The 15,706-nt window shown below is 40.6% G+C and overlaps 1 protein-coding gene across 1 annotated transcript; it reads left to right on the forward strand.

The window, feature by feature from the left end:
- The first annotated feature begins 2,117 nt into the window (after positions 1 to 2,117).
- On the forward strand, positions 2,118 to 7,168 carry LOC113532920 (potassium voltage-gated channel subfamily S member 2). Its single transcript, XM_026924643.3, has 2 exons — positions 2,118 to 2,684; positions 2,814 to 7,168. Exons 1-2 carry the CDS (start codon positions 2,611 to 2,613, stop codon positions 4,327 to 4,329), a joined length of 1,590 nt encoding a protein of 529 aa, XP_026780444.1. The 5' UTR covers positions 2,118 to 2,610; the 3' UTR covers positions 4,330 to 7,168.
- Positions 7,169 to 15,706: the final 8,538 nt, after the last annotated feature.

Consider the following 15,706-nt stretch of genomic DNA (forward strand, 5'->3'; position numbering starts at 1 on the left):
TGAATATATACGTCATTTTAAATGGGACGAGGTAATGATCTGAGATAACTTCAAACTGGGGTAATGTGACAATATTTTCTATATTACATTCAAATGTAAATATTAAATCAGAGTGTGTCCACCATGAGGGGGTCCTATTGTGCTCTGATTAACCCCTAGAGAATCTAGAATGGACACAAATGCTGTTCTCAGGGGTTCTTGCGGATGATCAAAATGAATATTAAAGTCTTCAATTAATGCTTTATCTACAGAAACAACCAGGTTTGAGATGAAATCCAAAAATTCAATCCATAATACGGCCCTCGGGGTCTCTAAATAATAATTAGTGGAAAAGACTTGGTAGACTTATTTTTTGTGGCTACATATGTTAGTATAAAGACCTTCAACTGCATTGAATATGTGTTGTTATAAATAACTGTAACGCCTCCTCCTCTGCCAGTTAGACGAGGGCGTATAACTGTTTCCGTGGTGACTACCTTCATTTATTGCTACATACTTATTCAGTTTAATTCAAGTTTCTGTTAAAGACAGTATATTAAACCCCTGATAAGTACTAATTTCATTTACAATAAGTGCTTTAGATGTAAGAGATCTAATATTTAATAGTCCTAGTTTCAAATCAGAGGTTCTGGTTGTGCATTTAGTATGATCTAATTCTATGTTCCTTAGGTTACTAAAACAAACTTTCTGAGCATTTCTACATTTTTGGTTAGCTCAGGGAAAAGACTCAGTCTCAGTTTTGCCTTCATGAAGTGAAATGCATGCTCAGTTGGATTCATGTCATTGCAGAACTTTCCACTTGTTTGCCTTAAAAAAAAAAATCTGGGGTTGCTTTCTATTAATGCTTTGGGTCATTGTCCATCGGCACTGTGAAGTGCTGTCCAATGAGTTAATAAGCATTTGAATCTGAGCTGATAATATAGCCCTATACACTTTACAAGTGATTTGTGATTTAGATCATGAGCAGTTCCTTCGCCTCTCCAAACAATTCCTTTCATTATTATGGTACACGTTGATCTTTGATCTGTGCATAGCACAAGCAATTACTTTAAGACTACATGGGAAGCCTGGTTTCCCCTATAATTTCATTAAAATGCGGCAATGAAATATTACCAAAGTGTCTCTATTATTCCTCACTATTACAATATAATTCAATATTTTATTGAATCAAATGATCAAATATCTCACTGCAATATCATGCTTTTCCATCATTTAATGCAAACTGTTTTCAGAGGACAGTGCAGCCTGCATGAAAATCTCCTTTCAAGCCCCTGATAGTGCACTGATTGAAACTCCACAGAAATTCAAGTACACTGTGTTTTAATGAGATAAAAGATTAACACTCATTGGACAACAGGCTTTTAACACGTCATTCTGAGCAGCACATCCTCACTGGGGATGAAAGGGAGTGTGGACGGGTTGGTTTTGCATAGAAAAAAACATCTCAGTGTTTACCAGACAGTGTGGTCTTCGTCTGTCCCACCTAGAAGCATGGCTTCTCCATCTGATGATTGGGAAATCTCTCAAAGGGATGGAACCTCATAATCAACTGCCAATCACTGTAATGGTAATGAACATAACTGACATCTCAATCATATTGGTGCCAGTCAGAATCACTTGGAGCTGTGCTAGTGGTGTAACTTATAAATATTGTGAAGAACCTTTAAGTGTAAAGTTCTTTTTTGAATATTTGTGTTAATTTCTGAAACTTGTTTTTTGTAAGTCTAGCTGAGTAGCTGTCTCTTCCTTCTTCTTCATGCTTTTTGGCATGAAATGGCAGACACAGCTATTGTTCATATGTATGTATGTATGTGTGTGTGTATATATATATATATACAAATAACAACTATGGTTAAGTGTGTTATTGCGTTTTGATGAATGCAGAAATAACATTAAATCAGTGTTGCATCAAAACCGATGTGCATGATTGAATGTCGGAGATTTAAACTACTTTAACACATCTAGTGATGAAAAAATGAATGATGATTCAGTGTGAATTTGTTTTCTGGGAAGAGAAAGTACCAAGTTGTTAATTAATTCGAATTGCCCCCCCCCCCCCCCCCCCCCCCCCATTGGGTATGAAAAAAGAAAGAGAGAGAGGAGGGGGGGGAGAGAGAGAGAGACGCACAGTAGTTGTACAGGATAATATTCTTACAATAGCACGGATGAACAATATTTTGTCGCCATAGCGAATTAACAGTAGTGGCTCGTGCACCCCTGGAGCGGTTTTAGTGGATCTGTCCCTTTCAGATCAGCAACACGACATGCGCGAGCAATCCGCAGTGACTTCCTCCATCACAGACAAACAATAGGAAACATAACATCTTTGAGGATTGTGGTTTTCTTTTGTGCGCGTTAAGAAATCAGCCATAAAAGGAGACGGTTTGGTGGTTGGAGACTGTGGTGCGGGAGGGAAACCCCTGAGTCTCCCCCAATCCGCACAGACATCGATTTGTCTGGAGGGCGTAAGGCGAAGGGTCTGGGAGGTGCTCAGTCAACCCCAAATCTCAACTCATGACTCAGGGTACTGCAATCACTCGCTATTTTCTGCAGTCGATGCGAGGAACGTTTCACGCAGTGAGTGAATCGATCATTTGAACATTTGGGACAATGACGTGTGTTATACCATTGGACGGCATTTTAAGGGCTAAGCCATTCGCTCAAGGTGCAAAACATCCAGGCAGGTATTTGTAGTGAACCAGCTGAAATGCTCAGCTCTTTAATGAGTTTCACAACTCTCAACTCTGAATACGAGTTTAGCATTTGTCCTACGAGAAAAGCGCTGAGTGATATTTTTGTTCTTAATTTGTCAGTTTACAGTTTGCAAAAGGCTACATGATTTGTGGAAAGGAATTGAATCATTGTAATCGTCAGTCTTCCGGCGAGCTTCAAGACATGACTGCACACACTCTTAAGGATTTGAATGCATTTAATACAGAGAATAGCGCCATATGCATAAATGTAGGAGGCTTCAAGAGAAGACTTCTCTCTAGCATACTGTCTCGCTTCCCTGAGACGCGACTTGCCCGTTTGCTGCGATGTCAGTCTAAAGAATCTATCCTGGAACTGTGCGATGATTACGATGACGCCGAAAGGGAGTTCTACTTTGATCGAAATCCTGCACTTTTCCCCTATGTTTTGAATTTCTACAACACAGGCCGCTTGCATGTTATGGAAGAGCTCTGCATTTTCTCATTTAGCCAGGAAATTGAATATTGGGGGATCAATGACTTTTTCATTGACTCCTGTTGCAGCAGCACCTACCACTGCAGAAAAATGGAGCCATACCAGGAGGAGTGGGAGGACAAAAGTGATGAGGGAAGCACTACTTCTTCTTTTGATGAGATTTTAGTATTCTATAGTGATGCCACCAAGTTTGACAAGCAACCCCTTGGGAGAATCAGGAGGAAGATTTGGCTGATGTTGGACAATCCTGGCTACTCTCTGTCCAGCCGGGTCATTAGTGTTTTCTCTATCCTGGTGGTGCTGGGCTCCATAGCCACCATGTGCATGAACAGCATGAGTGATTTTGCCACACTGGATAGTGAAGGCCTGCTTCAGGAAGACCCCCGTTTCGAGACAGTGGAGCATTTTGGAATAGGCTGGTTCACATTGGAACTGGTTGTCAGGTTTGTTGTTGCACCAGACCTACTCCATTTCTTTGAGCACCCATTAAATATGATTGACCTGGTGTCCATTCTACCATTTTATCTCACACTACTGATTGATCTGGTGGCTGAGAGGCGCCCCACACTGGAGAACCTGGGACGTGTAGCACAGGTCCTGAGGCTGATGCGGATCTTCAGAATCCTGAAGCTGGCGCGTCATTCCACTGGCCTAAGATCACTTGGAGCAACACTGAAAAACAGCTACAGGGAAGTGGGTCTGCTACTGCTCTATTTAGCAGTGGGGGTGTCATTCTTCTCTGTGATGGCCTATACCATTGAAAAAGAGGAAAATGATGGACTGACTACTATCCCAGCCTGCTGGTGGTGGGCAACAGTCAGCATGACTACAGTGGGCTATGGAGATGTGGTGCCAGGGTCTATTGCAGGAAAACTCACTGCTTCGGCTTGCATCCTTGCTGGCATCTTAGTGGTGGTGCTGCCCATCACACTCATTTTCAACAAGTTCTCTTTGTTTTATAAGAGGCAGAAACAGTTGGAAATCGCCATGAGGAGCTGTGACTTCAGTGGGGACATTAAGGAAGTACCTTCAGTGAACTTGAGGAACTATTATGCGCATAAAGTGAAGTCTCTAATGGCCAGCCTGTCCAACATGAGTCGCAGTTTTCCCAGTGACCACAGCTTGAGTGGGTCACTGCAGTAGCTCAGGGGGATTGACAGCACTCTCATGTATATGGCTCCATCAGAATACATATTCAAATAAGGTGCATCTTGTAGTACAGTTTTATCCTACCAGCAAAACCCACTTATCTGATGTCGACTGTATTTATTGAGTTCAAATGTGTATAGTGATCCAGGATTCTCTGCCTTAGAATTATGATGTTCAGCATGTATTGGAAAAAATATCTCTAAACCAATCAATAACATTTTCATGAGAACAGACAGTATCCACTTGCTAAATGGAATACCGATACAATCCCCATCTACCTTTCAGGAAGTGATTTACAGAAATAATTTGTGTATGTGTATGTCTGGTGGAGTTCTGTACTTGACTGCTGTTAAAGCAAAGTTTAATTAGTGTTGACTGTTGCTGTTGTCACCACATATTTTACTGTTTACTGTTTATATGCTGGAGTATAGTCCTCTTGCAAGTGTTTGTTATGAAGATTTAACAGTGTTCTACAGTGGAAGTGCATTTGCAGTAGGAATAAGTATAAAAAGATATTACCTTAATCCACTGCTCTCTTATGACCAAGGGTGTGTTTTAACTTTATGACTTAAATATCTGACTCCAATATTCAATTAAAGATCTGACTCCAATTTATAATAATTGTTAACTTAATTATCTGACTCCAATTTACTAGGTTAACTTAATGTAACTGATTCCAAACAATAACCTTTTAGTTAGTGCTGGAATTGTAATCTCAAAATACAATTGTACATATAATTTAAACAGCGTTATAAGTTTTTTTTATACAAGTTTTTACTTGAATTTGACATTGCCATGTCAGAGAAGTATATACATTTTTTAAGTAATTGTTCTGTTAACTCAGAGGTTTGACTTGTAAGCAAAGGCCTTTCCTATTTACTTGTCAGAGGTCTGTTTTAAATGTGTCTAACATACCATTACTCTAATCAACATTATTTATTCATCTCTGAACATTCATGTAACACACTACCTTTCAGTAAGAACTGCTGAGTACTTTAAAGATTACACAGTTACAGAGGTTTATTAACTAAAAGAAGAACATACAGACAAATGTAAGAAAATAAATAACAGGTAAAATGTGAAAACTTACAGAACAAAGAAAATGAATGGAGCCATGTCTGCTAGCATAGGATGCAGATGATAATTGCTTTGGAGAGAGATCAGATGTAAGATTCTCCCTTGAGACAAGATGGCAGGCTCTCTTCCCCAAGATCTTCCTTCCCCCAGAACTAACTTTCATACCCTACTTACACCCCATGCACCTCTTTGAAGGTTATAATGACCAGAGTATGAAATGGAAGCGATATAATGTATTTTATGGCAGGATGGACGCCCAGCGTCCTGATCATTTAAATCTGACCAGTCCAGAATCAACTTACTGCCACAGTTTATAAATCTACTACATTGCTTAATCTCATGGGTAAAAAAAACAAAATGTTATAAATAATTTGTTTTCAACTTGCTGCTCTCCTGTACCTCACTGATGCTGGCAATGAGATTTGTTTGGTCTAGGACTGTAAGAGGTACACCAGCATGGCTTTGGGTCTGTGACACAGTATTGAGACAATGACCTTTGTAAAAAGCGCTATACAAATAAAAATGAATTGAAATGAATTGAAATTGAATAGAGCAGCAAGTTTTCCCTAAAATTGTTGAGGTAATATAACAGGACCTAATCCTTTTCAGGGTTATTTCAGGGTAGTGATAACCTGAAAGCTCAAGGCTAAAGAAGTTTTTCATTGATTGGCTGAATGGCATTTAAAGTCAATTAAAATCCCCATTTTTTCTCCAGTTTGGTCATGCCAATTCCCACCCACTAGCTAACTCTCCCCTATCACACAAAACCAAGGACATGCTTCCTCCAAGACCCGTGAAGCCAACCACTGCATCTTTTTGATGAAAAAAAAAAAAAAATCACCTGTTCATCATGCATGAACTCACAGATGCCCATGATTGGCTAGTGTTGTGCTTATTGACAGGGGAAAGAATAATGCCATCCACCCAGAGAGCATGGCCAGTATTTCTCTCTAGCCTCCCAGCCATGGATGGCTATGGCATAGCTGGGATTCAAACTCAGTCTTCCGACAGTAAGGTCAATGGTTTTCTGTTGCACCACTCAGGAGCAATTAGGATAAACTTTATTCTAATCGATGCAGGCACTTCAGTTTCCAAAAAGCAAAACTAAAAAAGTTCTGTGACTAACAACTGGGTACAGAGTGCTACCATAAATGACAGACACAATAGATAACTGTGTGTATAGTAAACTTTAAACTGGTAATTTATCAATGGCTTAATATGGCTTTATATTTAGTCCAGTGTCAAGTGGGCTGGGCCAGAAAAAATCTGTTTAATAGACCAATAACAAATCCACTCCTCTTAAATGTATTCATGGGAAAGATTAAATTATTTCCAAAAAAAAAAACAAAAACATAACATAACAGTTGTGATTGCATTAGTATTCACCCCTGTTGCTGTGAAAACATTAAAACTTCATTTGGAAAGAAACGTGGTTGCAGTGTCAAATTTTTAGCCTGCTAATTAAATTACATTATTAGCATATTTTGCTAGCAGGACTACTCAAATAAATTTGTGAAGATCCAATTACATAAAAGTTCTTTCTTATAATGGTCTACTGTTTAATGTGTAACTATTACTGATTAGTTCATGCCAACTAATTATATAAATATATATAAATAAAGACATCAAACATATTTATAGCTGTTTTATTTTGAACATACCTTTACAAACAAATGAGCATTTAATTATTGTAGGGATATTCTTTTCTAAACATTTTTTAAAATAATGTTAATATTAAAAATATTAGAAGTGAATGAATTTTTCACTTGGTTTTGCTAAAACCCAGGCTATTCTTAATAAGCATTCATTTGCATGCTCTTGAGCTGTAAGAGAACAGACTAGAACTCTGGTGGAGCTTTCATATTGAATATTGGTTTATGTTATTTGTCCTCAGACCTGAATGTTGTGGGTGGGTTAATTCAAAGTGATTGTTTTGTTTCACAGTGGCAATTTACTTTTGAGTAATGCCACATATTCTGAACAGAGGAAACACTGGTTTAAAAAAGAAAAAGTAGTGCAAAGAGAGCATCTAGTAGCCAAACAAAATGATTTCATCCCACTGTTGTCAAAGATTCCAAAACCAGGCACGCATGTAGACTGTTTGCAATTAAAAAGCCTTTATTTTGAGGGCTGAAAACATGTTAAAAGTCACCTGGGTGTCAACAATGGCAAGAACAGGAAATGACTAAATAGCCTCACCTGTGTTAAAATAATTGCAAATAATATAGTAGCCACTAGAGGCTCTCAAAAATATTCTCATCTTAAATGTACATAGATACATACTAGAAGTGAATGGACTAGAAGTGAATGGACCAATATTACTAGGTCTGTTGATTATTTTTATATAGCAAATCTACAGACAGACAATATAAGTTTAGCATAGACAAAGAAACTACATGGGAACATATACTGTATATAAATATACAAGCATTCAAGCTCAAATGCATTACATAGACATATACACTGATCAGCCAGCTGCCTAATACTGTATATATATATACAGTATATAATAGTGAATATGGTTCTAAGACTGACTACTGAATGCCTCATGGTGTGCCTCATACTCTGGTTTTAGTATTTCAGAAACTGATGATCTCCTGGGATTTTCACACACAACCATCTCTAGAGTTTAGTCAGAATGGTGCGAAAAACAAAAAACATAGTGACAGTTCTGTGGGTGGAAATGCCTTGTTGATAAGAGAGGTCAGAAGAAAATGGCCAGATTCGAGCTGCCAGGTTCATTGGCATGCTGGAACAAGGGGCTCATCCCCTTAGTTCCAGTGAAGGGAAATTGTAATGCTTCAGCATACAAAGACATCCTATACAATTGTGTGCGTTCAACTTTGTGGCAACAGTTTGGGGAAGGCCCACATGTGGGTGTGATGATGAGGTGTCCACAAACTTTTGGCCATGTAGTGTATATTAGTCCCAATGCACATGAAATCTAGGGGGCGTTTCACTCTGTGTAATCACCTAATATGACTGTCGCTGATTGGCTCTCTCAATCTACTGAACTGGGCTTGGTAGGTCTGATTAGGCTTAGTTTCATACCATTCTGTGTGTTTTTCTTACAACAGCTGGTGGTGCTGTTGCACTGTGTTTCACAGAAGTCCAAAATAATCCACTTTAAGACAGTTGTTAACTGCCATTAAAATTACAAGAAGAAGAAGACAAAGAAGAAGAAAACACCATCTGTGTTACAGGCAAGTAAAACGTAAGCCTGTGCAAGGCACTTCATTTTACACACCATCTCTATTTCATTTTCACTCACATGAGTAAGTGATACTCCATAGAAATCCATTAAAATCCACAATCACACTATTTATATGCTGTGAACTTTAAAATCATGTACAAGGATTGTTCCATAGCAAATTGTTTGTATGTTAGTGATGCTCATGGAAAAGAGATGCATTAGATGTTTGTTCACTGCTCCACTGTCTCATGTCATGTTTTTATTGACTATGTTGTAATTACAGCAGGCCCATCTTTGACTGTGCCTATCCCCAATGTTGACACAGTTGGCCATTAGTTTTCTAGATAAAAGAAAACAACAAAAAAAATAAAAAGCATACTGCTGTGCCAGTAGTGTGTGTGGAACAGGTGCAGTGTGGATTGGACAGACGGTCGACATGTACCAATACTGCAACTCTAGTCAACCTAACCAGGAAGTCAGGCTGGTGTACTCCAAGAAAACTAAATCTGTGTTAGGAGAAAATGTTTTTATATATTTTCTTTTAGCCTGCTCTGAATCATGAATTTACTCACAGTAACCCTTTATACATACAATTGTTCAGTCACAAAACACACTTTTCCTAAACTCACAGCTTTTTAACATGTACCATTACTGTTACCAATTTCACATATCTAATACCATTTTCGACTATCTCCAGTACTTTCTGGTATTTGCAAAGACATGGCTGTTGCTACTCTCTTCTTTTGACACGTTCTCTATGGCTACAACAGATCATAAACCAGGACAGCTCAAAACTGAAATGAAGTTAAAGTATAATCAGTATCTTTGTGAATTAATAGCTGACCAACTTTACAACATTAATGTATTAGTGAACCAACTCATTATCAATCATGTTACTGCATCAACATAACTAGTGCTTAACACAGTTTAGTGACTAATCTATGTATACTACCCATTAAGTAACTAGCAATCATTGTTACCTCACGCTTAGCATTCCACAACCACAAATGTTTGTATTTTACCTTAGGAATGGTTTTCCAAAATATTTACCAAAGGAAATAAAAGTATACAGTAATAATACCTGATATATGTTTGTGACAGGTCTACTCCTTCCTTGAACTCAACTTCCCAGAACACACCACGGCATACAAACATGGCTGCTACAATCTCCACAACACTCAACAGTCATGTTCATCATCCCCCAAGTTCTAATCACACACACCTGTTTCCAATTACACTCACACCCTATATAAACAGACCTTGGACATTCATTCAGTGCGAAGTAATGCTCAGTGTGCATCACCTGACTTACCAAGCCTTTGTTTGTTTTTTATTTTTTTTAACTCTGTTTCTGTTTTCTGGTTTGTGTGTCCTGGTTTTGCTACTTTACACTGTTTGCCAATTACCTGAACCCTTGCCTGACTTCGAACCTGTCTCTTGTTTTGTAATTGTTTGCTAGGAACATTAAACTATGTATACTGCATTTGCATCCGTCTCAGCCCTTCCATTGTGACAGATTACTTCGCCCCATAATATAGATGCAGCAGGAGAAGCAGACTTATGCTCTTACTGCACAAGGGGAGCTGATGGGAAAGCAGCAGCAGCGTCTGGCTGATCTTGACAACAAAATTAACCACCTCTCTCAAGCCCTCACCTCCATCGCTGCACTTCATGCTCCCGCTCCGACCGCCAGTGCACTGATGCTGACTCCACCTCACTTTGTAAGGGGTTCCTCCTGCAGTGTTCCCTGCCAGTGTTTTGCCAGCCAAGAGGGGAAGTCGGAGTCACAGAAAATTGCCCGCTTCATGAATCTGCTAACCGGCAAGGTGTTGAAGTGGGCCACGGTGGTGTGGGAACAAGGAGACGAGTCTACCTTGTCTTACGAATGGTTCATGGAACTGTTTCGCTGGGTTTTCAACCACTCCCCAAAGGGCAAGGAAGTAGGAGAGCAACCTTTAACCCTCAATCAAGGTTCCCGTCAGGTGGCCGAAGTCACCCTCGAATTCCCCACTGTAGTGGCAGGCAGTGAATGGAATGAAGCAGCATTAAAAAACGTGTTTTGCCGAGGGCTAAACGCGGAAGTACTGACTGAAACGCCATGCCGCGATGAACTGCTCACGTTCAATTCTCTCATAGACCTTGTCATCCGCCTTGACCATCTGCTCCACAGCCGTTGCCCATACAGAGAGGTGGGGAGCCTTCAGGCGCTGCCATCCCCCCGACGTGATGCAATTAGGGCGCAACAAGATCAGCAAGGGAGAGAGAAGGAAGATGCCGCGAACATATGTGTTTCTACTGTGGCAGTGCAGACCACCTGATTGGGCTGTGCCCACAATGCACCAAAGCCACAGCTAAGCTGCGTTCATCTTTGAGCAGGAGCTCCAACCCCCTCTTTGAAACAGTGCGTTTGTACCAGTCTTTCTCTCACCAGTCACTTGCCACGTCCCCTAAACATCCACACCATTGACAGAGGCCCCATCGGGAGCAGATGAGGGAGGCTCACCATCAGGAGCAGATCTCGTTCCTGGTAACAGTCACTACTAAACATCCTATTATCCTGGGCTTCCCATGGATGCGGCTCCACAACCCCCAAATCTCCTGGCAGCACAAAGAGATCACATGCTGGTCGGTCCACTGTCATCATCACTGCCTTCTATTACACCAGGTCTGCGTGTCATCCACCTCGATAGAGAGTCCTGATCATCCATCAACATTAACATTCCAACTGAGTGCCAGGACCTCAGTTAAATCTTCAGTAAAGCTAAAGCCAGCGGTTTATCTCCGCACCGGCCTTAAGATTGCGCCATAGAGCTACTTCCTGGAACCACACCTCCCCGCAGCAGAATCTACCCACTCTCTATCACAGAACAGAAAGCCATGGAAAATTACATCTAGGAAGCACTGCAGCAGGGATACATCTGCCCTTCCACATCACCTGCATCAGCTGGATTTTTTCTTTGTGGGAAAAAAAGGGGGGTCTCAAACGCTGTATAGACCATCGGGGCCTCAACCCAATTACCGTGAAATATCAATATCCCTTACCCTAGTCCCATCCACACTCAAACAACTCTGCTCAGCTCAAATATTTACTAAGTTGAACCTGCCCAGCACATACTGTATAATCTAGTATGCTTCTGGGAAGGAGAAGAGTGGAAGACTGCTTTTAGCACCACCAATGGCCACTATGAGTACTACGTCATACCATATGGGCTCTCTTGTGGTCCCTCAGTGTTTCAGAACTTTATCAATGATGTTCTGAGGGACATGTTAGCCCAATATGTTATCGAATACATTGATGATATTCTCATCTACTCCCCATGCTATGAAAATCACGTGTCCCATGTTTGCCAAGTTCTCCAACATCTTGAACAGCATCAGTTGTTTATTAAAGGGGAGAAGTGTGAATTTCAAAAAAGCACTATTTCCTTACTGGTTTACATCATTAGCCTGGAGGGGGTCACCAAGTTAAGGTGTCTGCTGTCACAGAATTGCCAATGCCCAAGACCGTCAGGACTTACAGCAGTTCTTAGGTTTCACCAACTTCTACAGGTGCTTCATTTGGGGCTTCCATTGCTCACCCACTGACCTCACTCCTCCACTCCACCTGAAAACAGCCTTCACCATGGCTCCCATTTTGAAACACAGTGACCCATCGAAACCCTTCATTGTAGAAGTGGATGCTTCAGAAACCGGACTAGGGGCTCTTATCACAAAGATTCGGAGAAAAACCCAAGCTTCATCCAGTGGCCTATTTCTCCAAGAAACTCACCCCATCCAAACAAAACACAGTACTGTACAAAACACAGTACAGTACACAGTAGCTGATGGTAGTAAAACTGGCTTTTGAGGAGTGGCTTCACTGTTCATTCATTCACCATTTTTACTGACCATAAAAACCTTGAATACCTCAACACAGCAAAACATTTTAAGCCTCACCAGGCCCGTTGGTCTCTGTTCTTTGCTTGGTTCAAGTTCACCCTCTCTTATCGACCCGGTTCCAAGAACACCAAAGCTGATGCCCTGTCGCGCCTGCATGCAGCCTGCCCTTGTAAAAGCAGTGAGGAGCTCATTCTTTCTCCATCTTGTTTTGTGGGAGCTATCACCTGGGAACAGGACCGAGCAATCACCCACACCCCTCCACATCAGGTTCCTCTTTCATGTCCTCCAAACAAGCCATTTGTTCCAACCCACCTGCGAGCTCAACTCATGATTTGGGTACACAACTCCTTAGCCACTGGTCACCCAGGGACCCAATGTACCTACCACCTGCTACATGACAGGTACTGGTAGCCCAATATGCTTGCTCATGTACACCGTACAGTCTCCTTGTATTCCACCTGTGCCCAAGCCAAGGTCCCCAGAACTCTGCCAGCCAGAAAGCTAATGCACTATTGCACTATTTTTACTAGATTCACTTTTAAACAGAATTGTGCACTGGTCGGCGCTGTACTGGGACTTACTATGCCCATTGTCTGTCCCAGTAGTCATTGTAGTGTCTTGTGCTGTCTGCACATTTGCACTTGTGCACTTTATGTATAAATTATGTTAGTTTTATGTTAATTATGTAGTCCCTTGTAGTTCTGTGTTGTTTTGTGTTTGTCTTGTGTAGCATCTTGGTCCTGCAAAAACGTTGTTTCGTTTCACTATGTACTTGTATATGGTTGAAATGACAGTAAACTCCACTTGACTTGACTTGACTTGACTTTTTTGTCTCTAAATACCTTTTGAATTTCGATGGTTTCATGCTTTCTGCAGCCAATAACTCACAGCACAAAACACACTGTGGTCTTCACAAACCATGCTTGTCTTCTGTGCAAGTAAAGCCATATTTTATGTAATCCGTGTCACATATTTGTTTACCTTGCATAGTTGTTTTTCCAGCCAACTACAGGAAGAGGGAATTTCACACCATCTATCCACCAACTGTTTCCAGATTAATTAGCACCAAAATTGACAGAATTTGATTGGATGCACAAAATGGCTGAATTTTTTTATTGGCTATAACAGCAACTACAGGGAGTATTCCTTTTTTATATTTATTTATTTACTTATTACCTTTTTGAAACTTACTTTATTGTCATATTTTTCCACACTTTTCTGTTTTGTTATGTTTTATCATTTGCATTTAGCAATGTTTTTTCTTCCCAGAAGTCCGCAACCTACTTTTGGGTTGTGACCCACCAGTTGAGAAACACTGGCTTAGTAGTTAAGGTTTTGTGCTATAAGTTATAATCCCAAAAGTGCCACACCACAGAGCCACTACTGGGCTTACAAACTATCAACTGGTTGCAGATAATGAACAATGGTTGACCCTTAACGCCCTCATCTTTCCAAGTAAAATGAAAATTAATTAAAGGGGCAGTCAGTATTTTACTGTCCCGAACCCATTAGGCCAGAAAAAAAGTTTTAAAATGCCTGAAATGAAGTAATTAGTGAGCAACGTTGTATGGCAGTATTGTGACTGTGAGTACACTCACAGAGCACTATAACAATACTGTGTAGGGCCTCCCTTTACTCTCACAACAGCCTCAGTTCTTAGTGCCATGGATTCCACAAGACATTGGGAACTTTTCTTTGAGATTCTGGTCCATGTTGACGTGATTGCACCATGCAATTCCTGCAAATTTTTCAGGTGCACTTTCATGCTCTGAATCTCCCATTCTACCACATCCCAAAGGTGTTCTATTGGATTCAGATCCTTTGACTGGTAAGGCCACTGAAGAGCACACAATGAACTCATTGTCATGTTCATGAAACCAGATTGAGATGAATTTTGCTTGTGACATGGTGCATTATCATGCTAGAATTAGCCATTAGAAGACTGGTAAATTGTGGCCATGAAGGGATGCACATGGTCAGCAACAATACTCAAATAGGCTGTGGCATTCAAGTGATGATTGATTGGTATAAATGGACCCAAAGTGTGCCAAGAAAACATTCCCCATACCATTATGCATATATGCAAGGCAGGTTGGGTCCATGGATTGTAAGACACCCAATTCGGACCCTACCATCTGTGAATGGTGAGCAAAAATCGAGATTCTTCAGACCAGGCTATGTTTTTCCAGTCATCAACTGTCCAATTTTGGTGAGCCTGTGCTCACTGCAGCCTCAGATTTCTGTTCTTGGCTGACAGAAGTAGAAGCCAGCATGTTGTTCTGCTGTTGTAGGCCATCTGCCTGAAGCTACAATGTGTTTGCATTCTGAGATGCTTTTCTGCTCACCACAATTGTACAGAGTGGTTATCTGAGTTACTGTAGCCTTTCTGTCAGCTCGAACCAGTCTGGCCATTCTCCGCTGACCTCTCTCATCAATAAGGCGTTTCTGTCTGCAGAACTGCCACTCACTGGATGTTTTTCTATATTGCCCCATTCTGAGTAAACTCTAGAGACTGTTGTGTGTGAAAATCCCAGGAGATCAGCAGTTATAGAAATACTCAATCCAGCCCGTCTGGCACCAGCAATCATGCCACAGTTAAAACCACTGAGATCACATTTTTTCCCCATTCTGACTTAATACACAGCCCTGGGGGGGTCCCTGTGCTTACAGTCTATATGCTGGGTGTGCAATTGCCGTTTCTGATTGACTGAGGTCTGCCTGTTAGAAAGTCCAGGACCCAATTGCAGAGGGTGGGACCACATATAAAAAATGCTATAAGTACTACCCTGTTCACTTGATTTGGTTGTAATTATGCTTAGATTATAGCTGAAAGTCTGTACTTCAAGCTCAGTGTTTCATTTCAACTCCAGTATGCTGTGGTAATCAGTTAAAATAAAAATACCTTTGTCTGTGTCCAAATATTTATGGACCTGACTGGAAATTATAAAGAAATAATTCCCTAGTTCCCTAGTATGATGGCATTAACTAATGATTACTTTATGCTAATAATTAAGAATGAAGGCAGAATGTTTCTCTAACACGAGTCATGATTCGTTCAGTGCAATCTGAATTTTGGAGCTGACTCCCAGCCTGATTTTCTGTTCAGTCCACTGATCCAGCTGTCTCCAGTTGCCACTGTGTTGAAAATTTCTGCAGAAAACTGGCAAAGCTGCTTTCTTTACTGCATAGAATGAAGAAAGCAGTAAGAACAGAATGTAAACA

Source organism: Pangasianodon hypophthalmus, chromosome 22, assembly GCF_027358585.1.
Source record: "Pangasianodon hypophthalmus isolate fPanHyp1 chromosome 22, fPanHyp1.pri, whole genome shotgun sequence".
Classification (NCBI taxonomy): domain Eukaryota; kingdom Metazoa; phylum Chordata; class Actinopteri; order Siluriformes; family Pangasiidae; genus Pangasianodon; species Pangasianodon hypophthalmus.